General features: G+C 39.6%; 1 protein-coding gene across 1 annotated transcript in view; it reads right to left on the minus strand.

Annotated features, from left to right (window-relative positions):
• Nucleotides 1-1,346: 1,346 nt before the first annotated feature.
• The window catches only part of ARMC9 (armadillo repeat containing 9), a gene marked incomplete at its 5' end in the record, with an annotated part of 42,656 nt that continues 28,599 nt past the window's right edge, over nt 1,347-15,403 (minus strand). The window contains 8 exons of the mRNA XM_080349945.1: nt 1,347-1,712; nt 2,438-2,542; nt 7,994-8,052; nt 9,353-9,443; nt 10,500-10,574; nt 12,283-12,359; nt 13,162-13,301; nt 15,186-15,309. Of these exons, the coding sequence (XP_080206071.1) occupies nt 1,593-1,712; nt 2,438-2,542; nt 7,994-8,052; nt 9,353-9,443; nt 10,500-10,574; nt 12,283-12,359; nt 13,162-13,301; nt 15,186-15,309 (791 nt within the window). The 3' untranslated portion in view covers nt 1,347-1,592. The remainder of the gene's footprint in view (nt 1,713-2,437; nt 2,543-7,993; nt 8,053-9,352; nt 9,444-10,499; nt 10,575-12,282; nt 12,360-13,161; nt 13,302-15,185; nt 15,310-15,403) is intronic.

Genomic DNA, 15,403 nt, shown 5'->3' on the forward strand with positions numbered 1-15,403 from the left:
TCATTCTGGGTGGTATCTCACTCTTCCTCCTTAAAACACGGGAGCACCAAACACTCACATTATTTCTACCATTTGGCCAGAGCAGCAGGGAAATTGATTTTCACATATTTTCACTGTGTTAGATTTCGGCTGTTTACATTTTTGCTCCTTAGTTTACCCAGTGAGGTAACCTATAAAGTCTGCTTCCCACCGCCAAACCAACGCTTCTCTTAGACCCAAAGCTACCAGAACCAGCATGAGCAGAAGTGGTTTTAATTTGCGTCCAGCAGTGACTTGAATCCGTCTCGCAGAGGCACGAGCTGCACGGCCGTTCGTAAGGAGATTCGAGTTTTGACAAAAGCCGGGACCAGCGTCACTGTGGTATCCAGGATACTGCTAAGCAAACGTATGGTCTGGGGAGCTGGTGGTACGGGGAGGCACGCGATCACCTCTAGAGATTATTTCTGACGCATAAATGGCAGTACATTACATGGAACCGAGAAATTAAAGCCACTCCCCCAGGTGTGCCACCGCTTTTCTGATTGCCCGTAGGAAAGTCACTTCATTTTCACAGGCTTATTTTGCTCTACACTTATAAAGCAGGAATGTAATGTTTAGACACTCCAGCGGTAACCAGGATTTATTACTGAAAAATACTTTATAAATAGGCTGTAAGGCCACCCCTAGCAGCCGGTTCCACAGAATCAGTCCAGGTCTCTGAGCTCCCTATGAGCAAAATACTGTGGAGGGAATGTGGGACCTTGAACTTGGTAACGCTGACTCCACAGTAAAGCAGCAATGTATATTTGTCATGTATCAGTCAGTTTAGATTTTTAAGGCTTGCAGTTCATTTGGAGGACTGCAGGAAAATTATTAGATAATCACTATGTTACTAATATGAGCTTATATTGATTAGTTGCTGTTTTCTTCTCACACACACAGTATATAGGGAGAGGGCTTGCAAAAGCTGTGGACATTATGATGGTTCACCACTGTGAGAAAGGGCACCAAGTAACAAAGAACGAACTCCCAATCTGCATTTAGGCTATAGCAGGCACAAGAACTAAGTGCCATGCTCAAACAGGTGCCACATTTTTCCAGGCTAGTACTCTGAAGAAAAATCAAGATTGTGCAAGACAGACCTGCTACAGACCTGCCCGCTGGAAAAAGTATTTCTTCCAAAGCAGAAAATCGGACATACTAAGATTTTTGCCTTTCCCATTTTCTTTTTAATCTGTTCTCTTATGGGTGGGTAACAAACCTCTCCAGAACAATATACTTTCTTGTGTATAAAGCGGAAGATCTCTGACCTTTTGGACACTCCATGCAACTTAACATTAAAATATGAGAAGGTGAAAGACTATGAACACACAGGATATCATACAAATTTAAATCAAACTGATCAGTAAACATATACTCAGCTATTCCAAGTATGTGACCTAAGCCAGTGAACCTTCCTCTGTGTACAATATTCCTCTCTTTTTTTTTGTTTTGAAATTATCTTTAAGGAATGATCAATGACAATGCACTTTTAGGTAGGGAAGGTGGGTTTTTTTATTTGTTTGTTTTAAAGGAGTTTAAAAATAAATCCAGCTTGTCTCATTTGATTAGACTTACATTAGGCACATAGTTCTGTGATAACCTGGTGTCACGGGTCTCTGGAGAGGCTCATCTATACTCTGATGGACACCAGGAAACAGCTTCTTCTTGGTTTTTGGAGTATGAGTCATTATCTGATACAAGGGAAATAAAGCAATAAAAATGCAGTGGAAAGACAGGTGTAAGTGAACCCATAGAGAAAATTCCATAGATACATTTAATCAGAAACTACATATCATTCTTGTGTCACTAGATAAAATTCCTGGAATCACTGTAGGCTGTTCTATGATATCTTATCTCATGTTAAATTTCCAACATCAGCACTGGTAGACCTATAGAGTCCAGAAGGCATACAGTCACATTTATCTCAAATTAGTCACAGCACACTAAATGGTGCATTTATGTCAGCCTTACACGTTTTTTACTTAATGCGCTTTTGCTGCTTGAGGTAAGACATACAATACATGATCTGGTATAACGCCTGCAGGAGCAGTTAACTTTTCAACTTAAAAAAATACATATTCAGACCAGCCGCATGTTCCAAGATCAATAACTTGCTCACCACTTTGCTTTGTGTGCTCAGAGTCACTGAGGTAGCACTGGAACCCTAAGGCTGACTTTAGCTTATTATTAAGCCACGGCCTGACCACCTCCTGTGAAAGGGTAGCTCAAATTTATTCCACTGAACAGCAGCTAATACAACAGACTGTGGAAGATTTGGACTGCTGTGTGGGTAGAACCCGGCTCTTCAAGCAACAGTTTGAAGAAGAAAAGATGTTAGAAAGTAATGAAATTGCTGAAATTTAGCACTTAATCCAGCACATTAATTTATTTCAAGGTGCTAGTGAGTGGTACTCACTCCCAGGTACTCAGTTGTCAGCAGCTTCTCCCCTGCAAGCTCTCCCAGTTGAGGCTGCAACACCTCGTCTTTGTCCAGATCAGACTCCATGATGTCATGGTCCTCCTGCAACAGCAACACACATGTTATTTGAGACCAGGTTACAAGTAGTTTACATTCCAAATTGAGTTCTCCCTTCGGTAGTCACTTAGATGATAAGAACTTACATGTGCAGCACTAACAGTACTGGAAAGTTGCAATGTACAAGCATTTTCTATCAAAAAAGCAACCTAAACTTGTGATATAACTAGAAACCAAAGAATCCTTAGAGCATTAAAAAACCCACAAACACTTCACGAAAATGTACAGTATTCGTTTAAAAAGTTGTCCTCCTTCAAACTTCCAACCCCAAACAATTATTCCTTGCTTGACCTAATAAAGGCTGAGGAAAAATCTCAGTCGTTAGCACCTTTGTAGAACACTGCACGTTGCAGTGAAGAGATGCAATGCTCTTCAGCACACAATGCTTCACTAGCACCCGGTATGAAATATGGAGGTTTAGTTTCTGTGGATCTGCCCAAGTGAATCTAGTCATACAAAAGATGGCATTTCTCAGCCACATGGGAGGCCGAGAAAAGGCCTCTCTTGTTTGTGTGTTTGGGGTATTTTTGTGGTAAAAACAGACAAACAAACCACCAAAAACACAAACCCCAAACTTAAGGTAAGTCAATTCTAACAAAAACCAACCAACCAAATAACCCACAACCCCCTCCCTCCCGCAACAAAACCAACAACAAAATCACCAAGGAAAGTTATCATTCAAGTAAAGAGGATGGTAGGAAACTTGACAGCAAAGTTGTCCGGATCTTTTTATGAATCAGTATCATCTGATCATAAATTTAAGTTAGACTATAACAACTAGTAGTAAAAAGAAAGCAAGTACACTTTAAAACATTTCATAGCCTTTCCTAAACATAATACCAGCATTCCATGAGATTGAAATGCTCACATGAACATTCAGCACTCTGAGGTATGTCCCTTCACCTTGACAAATCACTGCAGTAATTTATTGCCATGTATTCCCTAAAAGATTTAATTACACATTTTCAAGAAACAGAAGCACAATAAAAATCCTTATTGTTGGGCATTCAAAACCCCTCCCCGAGCTACGGTTCCTGTAGGGTGAGAGCGCGCTTGTCTGACAGCAGCTGTTTTTACAGCAATGTGAAGCCGTGCTGTAACTCAGGTTTGCAAAGAAGCTTTAAAGCTGACAACATGGGACGGTACAAAATTATTGGAATCAGTACTTCAGGATACAAATATCACACAGGAAGGCATCAATCCTCTGTTGTAATCAACTTCTCAAGTGAAAAGTACAAAGAATTCACTCTTCAGATCAGCAAGCCAGGAAATTTTAAAGTTTGAGGACTCTTGCAGCAAACTAGAAGTTGTAACACAAGAACAAGACAGTATTTTTGAGGGGATGTCATCAACGTTTATAAATATCTCAACAGTGGGTGTCAAGAGGATGGACCAGACTCCTTTCAGTGGTGCCCAATGACAGGATGAGGGGCAACGGGCACAGACTGAAGCACAGGAGGTTCCATCTGAATATGAGGAGAAACTTCTTTACTCTGAGGGTGCCAGAGCACTGGAACAGGCTGCCCAGAGAGGCTGTGGAGTCTCAAACTCACCTGGACACCTTCCTGTGAGATCTGCTCTGGTGAACCTGTTGGTTGGACTAGATGATCTCCCCAACCTTGCTTTGATTAAGCTCTCCTTCTTTTGATGTTTTATCTAGCTGAAGTATATTTTCACACTGCAGTTTACTGGTTTTATTGCCAGGTGCTGACAAGGGATCAAAGGACATCTGTTAAATTGTCACTGTTCAGTCATATAGTGTAGCTCAAGTTTGGAACTATTTGAATTAGAGCTGCGATATCGCATACTCACTTTTACAAGCAGCTTTTAAAGATGGTCCAAGTCAATTAAAAAGCAAATGTAAAGATCAAATACTGAAGATACATTAAGCTAATACTCTCTCAACTGTTCTGTTAAATGCTAAGCAACCAGAAAATATTATGCACTGTGACTGTGGGTGTCAACACACCACAGATGGCACATAGTGAAGATGGGTATGTACTCCAGAAGCATCCTGAGCTCTGCACTAGTTAATTTAAAGCACAGCAGACAAACTTGAAAGCCAATTTACTTCTGAATAATGGTATACATGTTGACGTTTTTCATTTGGTTTATATGCTCCAGTGTCATCACACATTACAGAATCTTAAGTTTCTGAGTGTATGATGCTCTTAGAAATGCCAGAATTATCCTCCAACAGGCTAAACCCCATCTTGGAGCCTGCGTTTAGGAGAAAGTAGTCATCACCACAAGGTCTGCTCAAAGCCAAGACAGAATTCAACAACGCTAAATTAAACACAGATAAAATTTAAAAAACCATCAAAGGTAATAGTAACAGCATGGGGAACCTTCACACACTCTTAGAAACAATAAAAGTTGGGGCAAAACCTGAAAACTAAGTCTGCATAAGAGTCCTTTTGTTGTTTAAGTTGTGAACGTACAAATATTGATATTTACGTAAATCAGCAACAAATTATGAGTAAGCAGTCTGAATGCGCATCATTAAATTGTCAATACAAGGACATGCTCTGAAAGACATTCAGTCTGTCGTAGTTTTTCAAAGTTACGTAAAGACAATACTTCAGATAAAGTTTTCAAAAACTTCCTGTTGCCGGATCACAAAATCAGATGTTATCACAGAACCTCATCAAAGAACAATAACTCACTCCATTTCCAAAATACAAAAGGGCTCCAAGCACTGAGGCGGCGAGTCAACAAATCTTTGCTTATTTAACCAACTAAGAACATTATGCATTTTGTGTAGCATTTTGCTACCATGCTGTTTATATGCTATATTTTCTAAACTGGGGATTAAGAAACTGGGCCTCCTTGCAGCTGGAATCTGACACTTCTGTTTCAAATGCCTACAGTTATTTTTGAGTCAAATAATAAGAAGCGACAGAAGTCTCTTTTAATCACATGATGGTTCAGCGGTAAAAACGCATTACAAAATTATTTGACCTAAAGCGTTGGGTGGGATTGTGAGCAGCAGCTTGTGGAAGGGGTATGACTGGAGAACTCACCTTCCTTTCATTCCCAAGAGTGGGTAAAGTAATGAAAATGTTCAACGCTATCAGGCAATTCAGTGTCGCACCTTTCATGAAGGAGCTCCTTATCTCTGCTTTCCCAACAGAGCACAGTATCCTCCAACAAAGTATACTAGAGTTCAAGCAAAAATATGAGTACTTTGGATTCTCACAATACGACTACGACGCTCAAAGTCTTGGAACATCAGTCAAAGAGCGTCAAGCAGCATATTAAACAAAGGGAAGTTATAATGACTAATCTCACATCTTGTACATCTTGGTTTTGGCTGGAAGGAGTGGAAAGATTATAGAAAACTCACTTCAGGACTGCAGGAGGTGAAACAATTACAATACTATAATCCTGTTAGGAAACAAACAACAGAACAAAACCAAATAGTTTGCTGTACCCCCTTAGAACAAAAGAGGGAGAGTCAATTGTTAAATAAAACTTCCTTGTAGCTCTAAACTTAGAATTTCCACATGGCTCTAAATTTAGGCAAAGTCACAAGAGTAATCAGTTCACGTGTTCAACAGCTATTGTGCCACAACACAGAAATTTGCTAAATAATGCAAGTAGTGCATAAACCTCCCCGGACTCTGCCAGGCAAAGGCTGGATCCTGCAAGGTGCTGCACCTTGTGGCAGTTGAGGACACACCACACCTCGAACAATTGGGACACGCTTTTTCCTCTGCTTTCCAAACATAAAAGGTTCAATGTGCACTTGAGAATGCGCTCGGTCCCCTGCAGGAGCAGGGCAAGTCTCAGACTGTTGCACGGTTGTCACTGCTCAGCAGTATTTGCGATGAAGTGCAACAAGCTGGTAGAACATGGATACAACTGACTTGGTAAATTTCATGTCGCTTGTTCTTCGTTGGTTCAGGACAAAAACTTTTTCTCTAAAAACTTGTTTTTCAGTAAATTTATGTTCTCCAGTAATATTTATAATACAAGCATGTTTTGCAGAGATGTCAATGTCACTGACTTCTTCAAGGCAGGTACATGATACAAATGTTTGTGCACATACACACCCACCTAAATACATACAAATGCTATTCCAAGGACTTTTACCGTAGCTGTTAGTTTAAATTTCTCAAACAAGATTTTTCAATAAGAGACAAGCATTATGTGGTAGACTTATTTGAGATAAAACTCCCATGTATGGTATAGTATATTTTCAACGTCCTCTATACACTTATGACAACATCACCAGTGAAGATTGGGTCAACATTTCCTTCACATCATTTACACCTTGCTTTTCTTGTCAATTTAGATGATCAAATATGGTGGGTTGTCTACACCTGGGATCCCATTATTCTGTGCAGACAGCTTCTTAAAAAGATGCTGAAGTGTTAGTATGAAATGCATTTATTAGCAAAGACAAATATACAGCTAACCAGTTTCTATTTACTAGGACATAGCTTCTCATGCGTACTTTCTTTTTCTTTTCTCTTTTTATGGGTGAAGGGACTTGAACACAAGCCCTGTGGGGAGAGGCTGAGGGAGCTGGGCTTGTTTAGTCTGGAGAAGAGGAGGCTTAGAGGTGAGCTTATCACTCCCTATAACTACCTGAAGGGCAGTTCTAGCCAGGTGGGGATTGGTCTCTTCTCCCAGGCAGTCAGCAATAGGACAAGGGGCCATGGGCTTCAACTCTGCCAGGGGAAATTTTAGGCTGGATATTAGAAAGAAATTCTTTACAGAGAGAGTGGTCAGGCATTGGAATGGCTGCCCAGGGAGGTGCTGGACTCACTGGCCCTGGAGGTTTTTAAACTGAGATTGGACATGACACTTAGTGCCATGATCTAGTCAATGGACTGGAGTTGGACCAAGGGTTGGACTCGATGATCTCTGAGGTCTTTTCCAACCCAGTCCATGCTGTGATTCTCTGTGATTCTGTGGGACTTATTTCTTAATTTGTAATTACTCTTTTCCTTCATTACATACAGAAAATTTATTAAATATATTTCAACGTTTCTAAACAGCAAAAGAAGTCACACCCTGAGCAGATCATGATACCTTAAGAAAAAGTAACAACATGTCCATAAAATATTCTGGTGATAAACTGGTTCATTTGGTTCCTTTAACTGCTGAAATGGGTCTGCTTAAAAGCAACTTCTAATCTCTTCACTTATTTCAAGTTATAATCCTTTATCACAGAGGTGGTGACTTGCCAAAATAAAAGAGTAGGACTTCACATGAAGATAAGGGAATTAAACCAGATCCAATTTTCTTGTTAATATTAATACACCTTGGCAATTAAATGAAATAAAAACCCCAAACCAAAAAAAGCCAAATGAAAACTAAAACCAACCAACAAAACAAAACAACAAAGTCTGGCTTATTGACACAAATATTTTCTGTCTGGAAGGTTAAAGATTTTTCTAAAAGGTGCCACAAGGACTTTAAACTTACTTCCTCATCCTCCTCTTCCTCTTCATCATCAGACACGATACTATCATTTAATGGCTCTTCTAGAAAGAAGCAAAACAAAATGGTGTAAGAGTACATGTGCAGCTTCACAGAATCTCTAGTTATTGCTTCTCTTTTGCAACAGTAAGATTCAGCTTGCTTCTCATACAGACACCCAGTTGTTTTCAGGACAACTATTGGAAGTATTTGCTTCTAATAAAGCATTCTAGAAAGCACTGAAATCGGAAAAATGGCAGAAACAGAAACACTGTGGAATATTTATTTTCTCATAAATCCTACTATAAGGAGTCAGTGTATTTACTGACAAGACTTGGATGAAAATATGTGTACTTGCAAGTTCATGCATTTTTCAACTCATTTTAAATAAAAGATTCTACTTCTCCCTACAAGCACTTCAATATTACACTGCTTTTGTAAGTAAAAAGATAGTAGAATACTTATTGTAACTTTTGGTCAAACTAACTTATGTAGGAAAAAGCAGCCAGGCTTGTACTGGACATGTGTACACTCAGCATTTACTCACCAATCAGACAAAACCTTTTAAAAATATGATTCACAGGTAGAAGAGGAACAATTCTATAACCCTGATGAACAACTATTGCATACTGGCACTAAAGTGTTTAAATACTTCATTTTTTCTTTTAGAAGCTAAGACCATAAGTGATGCAGTCTTCTGCTCTTTCCAAAAGCCAAAGCAAGCAGGCAAACTTGTCCTACTTTTACTGTACAGAAAGATTTAATCAGAGTTCATCTTCTTTTCGTTATTTGCCTTCTCTTTCTTCAGCCTTCATTGCAACCACAAGGAACAGAAAATACAATAAATAGTCCACATCCTCATATTTATCTGTATTAACACTGCATCGACAACTCCTGGGACCCATCAACATACTGTCCACAAAGGCTTTTCTCTGCCCCCTATTTAGGATACATAATTTCAGATAACAAAGCCACACTCCTCTAGAGATAAGAAGAGCAGAGACAGACCTGTTCCCTAAATCCTGCTTTACAAATTGTATTACCTGTTTATTTTTGCAGTTGACAGCAGTCTCTCATTACCGTGAGGCCACTAGCATGAAATAAAACAGTCGAGGTCATCATATTTACAGTTCCAAGACTCTGGGATTAAGACCTATTCAGCCTTTTAATTCTTTATGATTGTAACACAAAAGGAAATTTTAAAATACATGTGACATTCAAATCCTGACATTCACTATTCACCCTCTCTCAGACCATCACGCTATTGTTATTCTTTGAGAGTTTCAATGCCAAGTAAAAACACGAGCTTTCTTGTGGCTTTTGTGAAAGATTTACAGCTCAGATAGCTGCATCTGTTCTTCTGACCTGAATTGAGCTGCTTGATAATAAATTCAATCTGTCGGATCATCTCTGCATTTCCTTCCTTGATAAAGCAGCGCAGAATTTCTTCCATTCCCTGGATGTAGTGGAAAATATTGCTAGATTAGTATTTCATGTGACCACAGTGACAGAGTTTTGTTAGCTAAAATGTCGTTGTTTTGTTGGGAGAAACAGAGGCGGTGTGGAACAAAACACTGTGCCAGCTCTAAACACTCTGTTCTGCCCATACACTTCTTAAAGACAAAAAAAATGCTGTCTAGATTGCTCCTAGGTTTGAATACAGAAGTATCCATGATGAACAGCAAATTTTTACAATAGATGTACTGCTTCTGCCTTCTGAACTCAATACACAGTAGCCATCAGACAAGGGAAAATCTGCATTGGCAGAGACATCAGCACAAGGTTCAGAGAAGCAAAAAGCAGGACTAACTTTGACCTTCCCTTAAACCCAGTTTCTTTCTTTGTGGCCCCTTATGGGATGGATATTGTGTCTTTAATCATTTAAGATGACTTCCAATCCTCTGTGTGCTGTGAGGTAAAACATCTGACAACAATTTATGCCTGCATATAACTAGGTTAGTTCTAAGATACAGGGATACACAGCTATCCCAGGAACAGCTTCCTGAAATCCAGAAGTTAAACCACACTCATTATCATTAGACTTTCACAGAAGAACAATTCCCAGTTCTGCTAAAACCTTCTTCCTGCTGCCTTGCCCAGCAAATCATGTCTACAGCAGGTAGAAACAAAAGCAGCACGAGGAGCTCGTCTTCTTGGTGGCTATTCACGGGTTCAGAATGAGTAAAACAAGGGGAAGAAGCAGCAGGACAGATGAAAGCACATCCTGGGCCACATCCAGTCTACGAAATGCTAGATGGACAACACTATTCTAAAGCAACACCTTTAACTTATAATTTAGACAGAATCCTTCACTCTGCCGGGGCTCCACTTCTGGGAAAAGACCAGTAAATACAGCAGAAGTGTTTGAGACAAAGGTGTAGGACCTCTTGTGGATTCCCTTCTCAAAATGCCACGGCTCCTACCTCACAATACTGCTGCACACTGCTCAACAGCTACCTGTGTGTGACCTGTACGCGTTGATCTTTGTGCTGTGCAAAGCAGCACTTCTTACCATTGCTCTGGCTTCTTCTCGGACAGAAGGGATGGCCAGAATGCTGTACAGTGCTCCATTCACATACGGTTGTATCTAAGAGGAAGAAATAGCCATACCACTAAGAAAAACTCTTACATACACCCTGGCTGACTATAAGGAAAATTGAAGAGTGAAGGTGCAGAACAACTACTTGCAGAGAGTTTAGTCAGGCTAGCCTGCACTTGCAAAAATGCCCACTTGGGAAGCAGGGAACTTTCAGCATGCAAATATCCTGTGATATGGTTTATTTAAATCAGTATTGCTGCATGCTGATCCTCCCCTCCCACTTCTGAAACTGTATTCTTGCAAATTGACCTAGCCCTAAAAACAAAAAAAGGCAGAAAAAGAAGGTTAATTTCTGACAAACACTAGTGGCAATACAAAAAATAGGACAAAGAACAGGGACAAGACTGTGTCAGTATGAACTCAAGATAGGCTTCAGGCATTACACCCTTAGGCAGGATGATAAAAGCCGTAGAAGGTTACTCAAAACATCCTCTCACTCTGCAGCCCGTTACTGTCCCTCAGCAGAGGCAAAAAACCACCCAGCCTGAAAGCACTTATGTGACCCTTTGTATTGGCCAGTTACTTTTGGAGCGCTAAGATTCCGACTCATCTTCTGTCTATAAGCTTGGGACAATGAACAGTGAGCTGGGCTGGGAGCAGGGGAAGCAAGGAAAGGGAAGGAACTGGGATTTACATGGGGGTTACACAGCTTCTCAGGAAGCTCTCCTGGCCTTCTGCCTTCGACATCAATAACAAAACCTCTATCAGCTGCACTGGTGCAAACTAGGTCGTAAGAACGCACCCGCCGAGGGAAATTTCAAGGTAATTCTAAGGCACAGAATTCAACAGCATATTTTCAGTTTAAGCTATAAACAAAAAACCACTGATGATACCATCATTGTATATAAACATAAGACACCAGAGTTTATATTTCATCTTTACAAGAAGTCCCCAAACACCTTGCACAAAGGATCATTCCAGAATACTCTAGTAAAAATTCTGCCTTCCTGATTTCAGCTTCATACAATATTTGCCTACATGTTTTCCTGCCTCGAATTTTACTCCATGGTTAAAGAAGTTTCTCTCTGCAGAGAGAGCTGAAGTAGTGCTTTACATAGCAGATACCAGAGTGATTTTCCAGAAAGCATAAGGTAGACATAACTAATAATTTTCAACATTTTTCTTTGAGATAGTTTAATTCAGCATCTAAGCTGGAAGTGTGTCTGGAGACAGAAAAGAAACAAACCACAAAAGGGTTAAGCAGCAGGTTAAATGAAGTGACAGATAAAAAGATAATAAGGGTTCAATGTCACGAGTGTACTGCTTTCTCATAATATTCCTTAACACTACTAGCAAATTTGCTTCTTTGCACCTGATGTTTTGCATAATGGGCTTGCACCACACATTGTTCATCTCATGAACTAGTTAAGCTTGAGATGATTTGGTGCGAGATGACATTTAAACAGCATCAGAAACTGCAATCAGGAAGGCACGTGGATTGCATCCTAACTATGCATCTAAAAGACTTTCATTCTTAGCTGCCAACATTTGTTGAAGGAAGACATAATTATGTCTAGAAAGACCAGCGCCCGATGAAATAAAATTTACATAATTGTGAATTTTAGGAAAACTTCACACAACTTAATTACACGAGGGAAACAAAACCAATTTACTTATTTTAATTTCTTCCTTTCTTGCTTTGTCTTTATTTTTTCTTTGTACTTTCTCATTAACCCAGAGTTTGCTGTACAAATACCTCGTGATTCTCATGGCCAAGAAGATCAGAGAGAACTTTGAGCACATGGTTTGCGATCCTTGCACACGTTTTCTTCCCTGCAAAGTGAAAAAACATAAATATGCTTGAAAAAAATATGATCAGAGCAAGCTTCTTACTTGCTTCTTAAAATCAGTCCTAAATATAATCTACAGGGAGCAAGATTGTTCCTTGTTCCTGCCAAATGCTGCTCAGTATAACTGAGCTGAAACCAGCGGAGTTACTCTGGATTTACACAGTTTTAGTCTTGGACAGGATGCAATACAAAGGGATTTTTAAAAGTTTAACAAAGCCATTATCTTGCTTATGGCAAGCAGTTAATTCTTCACCCTACCTTACTTTCGTTTTTAAAACAAAACTTACTTTAAGCTCCTTTTAAGTCTCTCAGTCATAGACAGGACCTTATTTTCTGGGGGGGGGGTAATCTTTGTATTGTAGAAGGGAAGCATGCAAGTGAAGGTTAAGTTTCTCGCCATTATTCATCACCCAGTTCTGACTTTCTTTTATACAGATGAATCTCTAACACAAGTATAAAGTGTCCTTTGAAAAGTGGGCCTTGCGTGTAGGAATGGCAGTCCGCACATATGGATACAAAGAAAGAATCAAATCCTAGAGGGTTCCATTGATTAACTGCTTTCTTAATTCTTTAGATTTTGGTGAAGCTAACCTCCATTGTTTGGGATTATTGGGAAAGAGATCTGCTCAAAAACATCGGTTATAACACCCAGATATCTTTGGTCATGTGAGTCCCTGCTACTAATTGCAATCACTTGAAAGAATCCATGTATACCAGCAAAAAAATATTCACAACTTTCCCTATCCATTCCTTGGAATAAGGTTGTAATTCAAAATGTGAGACACCTGCACTGCGCAGACAAAGATTCATGAGCAAGGCAACAGAATACTCCAGCGTGTAATCAGACAGGCAATCCGAATCCCTGAGAACATCGACCAGCCAGAAGATGAGCCCATCGCTGATCATGGCCGACTGCAGCGCACGCCTAGGCTCGAGAGAACAAAAAGCCCACAGAAGTCAGACCACAACACAAAAAGCTTTCAAATACATTTACACCAAATATAAGCATATTAAAACCCTAGTTCATCTACCTGCTATACACTAGCCTGCCAACAAACCCCCCCAAACTATCCATTTTGGCAGAATCAACTAAACTAAGGAATTAACAAAGCCTGAAGAAATGGAAGATGCGGATTCCCACAGGGTTAGAGCACTAAAAGGTTGTTGGGTGAGTTGTTTTTTTTGTGGTTTGTTTTGGTTTTATTTTAAACCTGCAGGCTACTGAGGTAGCTTTCTTCATTGTTTTCTAAGGCTTCTAACCACCTAAAACTGCATTTTCAATTGTCTTCAAATTGGTAAAAAAAGCCAGCTACGCACAACAGACCCATAAAACACATTAATTACTACTTCTGCCATAGGTACCCATAGCACTATAGCACTTTTGTACTGTTGATTTGACAAATGAGATTTTTTGCTTAAATCTATTTGCTCTTTCCTCTAGAGATTCTTAAAGCATGTATTCTTTTAACTCAACCTATAGTTGCCCTTGAAGAGTATACTGAATAAAGTGGTCAACTGTGCTCTCCTATTGCAGAAATTCCTCACTTTACAATAGAAAAAAATAAGTATATACTGGTAGAAAGGTCTTAGTGAAGAACACCATTTTAAAAAACATTATTTCCAATTGGCAGTAAGTCTAAGCTACAAAAATCAAAGCAGGTATTTTCCTGGTCTTGGTACTTGGGATCTGGATTACTCTGGAAAACTCATATGCTTCCTCGGTCCTGGATCTTGCAGCAAGTCTATGGTAAGGACTGAGCAAAACAAGGGAGCATCCCACCACACATTCAAAAAAGGAAAGTCCATCATGTTAAGTATCTGGAATTAACCTTTATAAGATTAACTTTTATTTTTTAGAAAGTGAAAAACTTGCAAATTTTAAGTAGCTTAATGTCTAGGCCACAAAATTCAAAATGACTTGTACTATGAACAACTGCTTTAATCAAAGCATCATTTTCTCTAAGATTGGGTTAGGATTTCAAGCAGTATAAGATATCGTGTCAGGAAGCAGTGCAGAATTCTACCCAAAGCACATTTACATGTGCTTCATCTAGACAAGTTCTAAATGAAGCAAATTCAAAAGCAGCCTTCATTCTTCAACACAGCCAAAGAAACAAATAATTAAAACAAAATCCCAAACCAACGCTTGCAGTCTTAATTCAGAAGAAGTATGAATGAAAATAAAAGCTCAACACATCCATATACCTCCTCACATTTAGTTAACTATTCAGGGCTGAACAGTCTTCACAAGTATGGTGAAAACACAGTTCCTAGATCATATTTATTTGATAAAAATATGCCCTTTACTGCTTTTGCATATTCCTTTTGTGGTGGGCCTTTGAGACAAACTGCTAGGGCAAAAATAAGAGAGAAGACAGCCCATCCATAGACAGCTCCAGGAAAGAGGATCAACAGGATAAGGATGAAATCCCTGAAAAATGTTTGCAGAAAGGATAATGAAAACCTTATGCTTTGGAATGTAATGCAACTCTTTTTTTCTATGTGGTGTCTTCAGAACTTTCTCCCTTAAGATTTTAACTTTGTTCAGTTAAGGAATACACATAAAGTACAGAAGGCTGTGGCAGGAGATGTACGTTTACTTGAGTCTTGACAGCTGGTAGGAAGTCAGTTTTGCTGACTGAATTAACCTGAGTTCTCCTCCATAATAAATGACACTGCTTTCATCAGTCAGCAGAGGTTCTGATGATTGTTATGGGAAAATCAAGTGCTCTTCTTTCTCCCTGAACAGAGCCCAAATAGCCTGCATTTCCTCTCCTGCTGTCACCACTGTGTGCTGTGCTTTCATCACCTGAGGCTGAATTTCTGCAGAGCCCCCAGAACATTCTCCCATGTAAGGGAATCCTTGTCTTCAGCTTTCAGTCTCTCCTCCAGCATTCGCAGCAACATGGGGTTCTGAGAAAGGTAGACACGGCCTGGTGCAAAAGCAGTGAAAGAACAGATGCTGAGATATCAGTTCATGACAGAAGAGCTCCCTCTCCTTGGAAAAGCAAGCAGAATTGACCTCAG

Source organism: Nesoenas mayeri (assembly GCF_963082525.1).
Source record: "Nesoenas mayeri genome assembly, chromosome: 9".
Taxonomy (NCBI): Eukaryota; Metazoa; Chordata; class Aves; order Columbiformes; family Columbidae; genus Nesoenas; species Nesoenas mayeri.